Genomic DNA, 4,541 nt, shown 5'->3' with positions numbered 1-4,541 from the left:
TGTCATAGGGACCATGCTCCACAAACTTTTTGAAGTCCCCTCTGTATCTGCTTTTGGGAGGAAGGAGTAAATACTAAGGGAAAGGGACAGATTAAAAAAAATAAGCATATTAAAATAATTACCAAGTTTAAAGTTTCCAAGTATTCAGATTAGAACTGCTTTCCATAACTAAACAGTTCTTCCATTATCCATGACCATTAACTTATGCTTTTGCTAACTTCAAATAATTTCTTTATTGGATCTAAGATCAGTATCAAATAAACTGAATAAATAAAAATTAAACAATCAGGTAAGTTACAAGATAACACGAATACTTTTTCAAATCAGATCATTTTGGACATCAGTGCCTGAAGATAATTCTCTTCTTAGTTCCTTAGTCTAATTATTCATGGTTATTCAGGGCCGAATAAGAAAATTTTAGATGCACTTGATCCATAGGAATACAATGCAATAACTGAACAAAGAATTGATTTAAATTAGTCCTACGTGGGAGTCCAGTGACATAGCCATTTCGCTAACTGCTGGTCCCGGTATTATCTTAACTTGGATTTCCCTAATGATATATGACATGAAGTACCTTTTCATCCCTCGTATGACTAACATTCCAGAAAAGGCAAAACTATGAAGACAGTGAAAAGATCAGTAGCAACCAATGATGGCAGAAGGAAAGATGAGTAATAAGGCACAGAAGATTTTTAGGGCAGCAATAATTTTGTATGCTATCACAATGATGGATATGTGTCATTGTACACTTGTCAAAATTCACAGACTATACATCATGAATGAAACTGAATATAAGAACTTTGGGCCATTGTGATGTGTCAGTGGAGGTTTATCAATTGCAACTAATAAACCACTTTGGTGAGGGATATTGAGAATGGAGGAGAATATGTATTGGGGGGGCAGGAGGTATAAGGGAAATGTCTGCACTTTCCATTCAGTTTGGCTGTGAATCTAAAACTATTCTTAAAAAAAAAAAAAAAAAAAAAAAAGTCTGTTAAAAAGAAAAAAAAAGACACGATAGCAAATTTTAACTTTTTATTTAAGTATACATATTGTATAAAAATCTTACGATTTTAAAGATACATAATTACAAATGCTTTCAATCTAGTTTATCCATGACCATGAATCCGTTTGATCCCTGAACCTGTGATTGCTCCCTCTTCTAAGGCTTACTGCAGAACTTAACAGCCTCCATGGGAGGGAGAGGAAAAATGAAGGGTACTAGGGAGTCTCAGTTACCTCCAGTAATGCCGAGAGGCGCTGCACCATGAACAGGCTATTCAAACCTAAATGAAAACATAAGCTATATGGGCGCTCTTCAGAGGTTTTTCACATAAAATGTATTTCATATCACTAGAGATTTAACTGCAAGCTCCACTTCAGACACTTTACTTCTCAGTTCTCTGAGGTATCATCAATATCCAGCTTCCAGTTTCCACTCTTTAAAGTATTTCTCCATCGTTTGTCGAGATTTCCAGGTACCAACATTTACAGTGGGTATGATTTTCTGAGGCTTCAGCCACTGGACAAAACGTTTCATTTCTAGGTAGCTGCTGTGTTCACTATAAGGAATTCCTGCAACAATAAAGATACTTTCTACTAAAAATCAAACTAATATAAAAAAATGAATAAGCCCAAAATAAAAGAGAAAAGCAATCCAGAGTATTTTTTGGTCAGAAATTCATTGGTGTTCTAGTTCTGACAGAAAAACTTCTTGGTATACTTGTGGATATATTTTATGGATAATAAAGATTAAATCATTACATAGAACAAATCTTAGAACATTAATAAATTTTATTACTTTTATATGTAACTGCTTAATAACATACATTTCTAGAGAGTCACATTTGATTAGGATCTTCTTCTTTTTAAACAAATCTTGGCTTAGCAATGGGTTTCAGAAAAATCTAGAAGAATTATGAGTAAACTCTGAAGCAGGAGAACCTTGATTTCCAGAGCAGGTAAGTAGATTCCAATGCTCAAGCTCTGCACATTATTTGAAAAAGTGAAAAAAAAATTTAAACCTAAAAATTCCTTTATAGTCCTTACTGAAAATCAAGTACCACAGAGTAAGGGAGGAAGGGTTCTGTTTTGAGTAAACAAGGGTCTCTAGAGGCTCAAGGTAAACCACTGCTCTTGTGACACACCAACAATGTCTCCTTCTGCCATCGCTGTAAATAAGCCAATTCTGAGGGCAATAGTAAACCTCTGAAGGATGAAAAAGTTCAAGTCAAGTCTGTATCTGTTTGGAAAATCTCATTGTGTATGCTGTAATGATGTACAGTGAATGAATGCAAATAAATTGGAAAAAAAAAATAGTAAACTTCTGAAGGATGAAAAAGTTCAAGTCAAGTCTGTATCTGTTGCTGCCAACACATTAATCCATCGTCTGCTTGCTCCTAATTTCACAGTGTCCTGTAGACTTCCAGTATGTAACCATAGTGCTCTTCCTTTCAAGTAATTCTACAATTTCCTCTAAATATCACTGATCACACACATGAAATGAACTGTTTTAGTCCAGGCGGACCTACTAGTCAAGCTCCTTTATATCGGTTTACAATAAATTATTAGATAGGGGTTTAATAGAGTATGTACAGAGACATGAAACTCCTGCATTATTAAATTCCTTAGTGCCTGTTTTGCTTTGATCTTAATTTTACAGCTCTCTTTAAAAATGCAAAGTCATTATAAACATTAAAAGTGAGAAATTTTAATAATTATACCGTATATTGAAATGTTTCCTCTGGTCTGAGGAATAACATCTGTTATCCTAGATAACTTGCTAGAGTGTGTCCATCCTGTAGGTCGGAAAGCCAAAATTTGATCATATTTTCCACCAAACTTCTTCAAATGACTCTGTAAGCCCTGTTAAATAAAAACAGCACATTGATTTAATGCTCAGTGAAGGTGGGTTGCAATGGAATAAAAAAGTGAACAAGCCCAAGGATGCTTAAAGATGTTTTCCTGGTGCCACCACAGGGAATTTTTACTTTTTAAACATCAGTTTGCAATAACCTAGTGCTGTGCTTCTAAAAAAAAAAAAATGAAATCACTGAAAACTATATATAAAATCTATTCTCCTTTACTTATGTAAAGTAAAGCAAATTTATATAGTCTGAAAAAAGTATGATGAAGAACTTACGGTCTAACTAATTATGTATAAACAAATTACAATGAAGATGGCCACCAAAAAAGAAACAAACAAAAAAATTAAACCTAACAAAATAAATAAATAAATAAAACCAAACTCTCCAAATATCTTACCAAACAGAGATTCTAAATTAGCACTGGTAAATATCAATACAAATATACCTCCATGCATAAATTCCACAGAGGGTTGATAGATGAATAATTTTTTTTTGAAGAGCTTTTTCTGCTATAGAGTGCGTGTTCTTGCCAGAAAGACAGAAACAGAGAGACAGAAAGCAAGAAATCACCCCTGCCGGAGGGATGGCCACGCCACAATCCCTTCTCCTCCATTCTTCTTTCAGGATTTTGGGCACATAAACACACACACCCAGCGTGAGTTTAAGTCACTGGGTCTAGGACTCGAACCACAGTTGACTACATGGGAGTCCAGCAACTTAGCCATTATGCAAACTGCTGGCCCCTGAATAGAATAATTTTGTAAAAATGGCATTATAGAGCCAGCCCAGTAGCACAGTGGTTAGGTATTATGCATAAGGAGCTGCATCCCACATGGCTAACTGCAGTTCAAATCAAGCCCCAGTGACTAGAAAAACATCCAGGGTGCTTTGCATGCATGCCCCACATCCTGAGGGGATGATGAAATGAAGGAAAGAGGATTGTGGCATGACCCTGCCCGACTGAGGGGGACTCCCTGTGGCAAATACACAAGTCCTCTAGAAAAAAAAAAAACAAACAAAATCAGTATACTCAACACAGATATACATTTTAAAACATTTATTTGTCTATTTTATTTATTGTGATTTTTAAGCCTCTGGTCTGGGACTAGAACTGTGGTTAGCCATGTGGGAATCCAACACCCTAACCACTATGCAACTTGCCAGTCCTACTTCCTTTTTTTTTTTTTTTTTAATACTCCTCTTTTGCCAGTGTGCGTGCATGTATGCATTTGAGGGGGTTGAAGGGAGAGAAGAAGCACCCTCCAATGGGCATGGTTATGCCACGGTCCCTTTCCCTCCATTTCTCCACTCCATCAGGATTTGGGGCAGGCATGCGCACTTGCCAAGTATGTTTTTCAAGCCACGGGGCTGGGATTCCAACTGCAGTAGGTCATGTGGGAGGTGGCTTAATCATTGCCCTATGGGGCTGGCCCATTATAGACACACATTTTAAAGATGCTTTCTTTCTTTTTTCTTTTTTTTAATTCATTTATTTTTTAAAATTTTTTAATATTTTATTTACTTTTATGCATTCATTCATTTTTATTTTTTAAATTTGACCAGAGAGATACAGAGAGAAAGAGAGAGAGAGAGAGAGAGAGAGAGAGAGAGAGAGAAAGTGAGAAAGCAAGCCACCAGGTCCAGGACTCAAACTGTGGTCAGCCATGTGGG

The 4,541-nt window shown here is 36.0% G+C and overlaps 1 protein-coding gene across 1 annotated transcript in view; it reads right to left on the bottom strand.

Moving 5' to 3' along the window:
- Positions 1 to 1,029: 1,029 nt before the first annotated feature.
- The window catches only part of LOC102469677 (DNA cross-link repair 1A protein), a 13,302-nt gene continuing 9,790 nt past the window's right edge, over positions 1,030 to 4,541 (bottom strand). Inside the window, exons 7-8 of the mRNA XM_027766074.1 lie at positions 2,727 to 2,868; positions 1,030 to 1,578 (exon numbers count right to left, since the gene is read on the bottom strand). Coding sequence (XP_027621875.1) covers positions 1,418 to 1,578; positions 2,727 to 2,868 — 303 coding nt within the window. The 3' untranslated portion in view covers positions 1,030 to 1,417. The remainder of the gene's footprint in view (positions 1,579 to 2,726; positions 2,869 to 4,541) is intronic.

The sequence above is a fragment of the Tupaia chinensis genome, unplaced genomic scaffold (assembly GCF_000334495.1).
Source record: "Tupaia chinensis unplaced genomic scaffold, TupChi_1.0 Scaffold140534_1, whole genome shotgun sequence".
NCBI lineage: Eukaryota > Metazoa > Chordata > Mammalia > Scandentia > Tupaiidae > Tupaia > Tupaia belangeri.
Note: the sequence above shows the minus strand (reverse complement) of the source record. Positions and strands in the feature narration are given on the sequence as shown.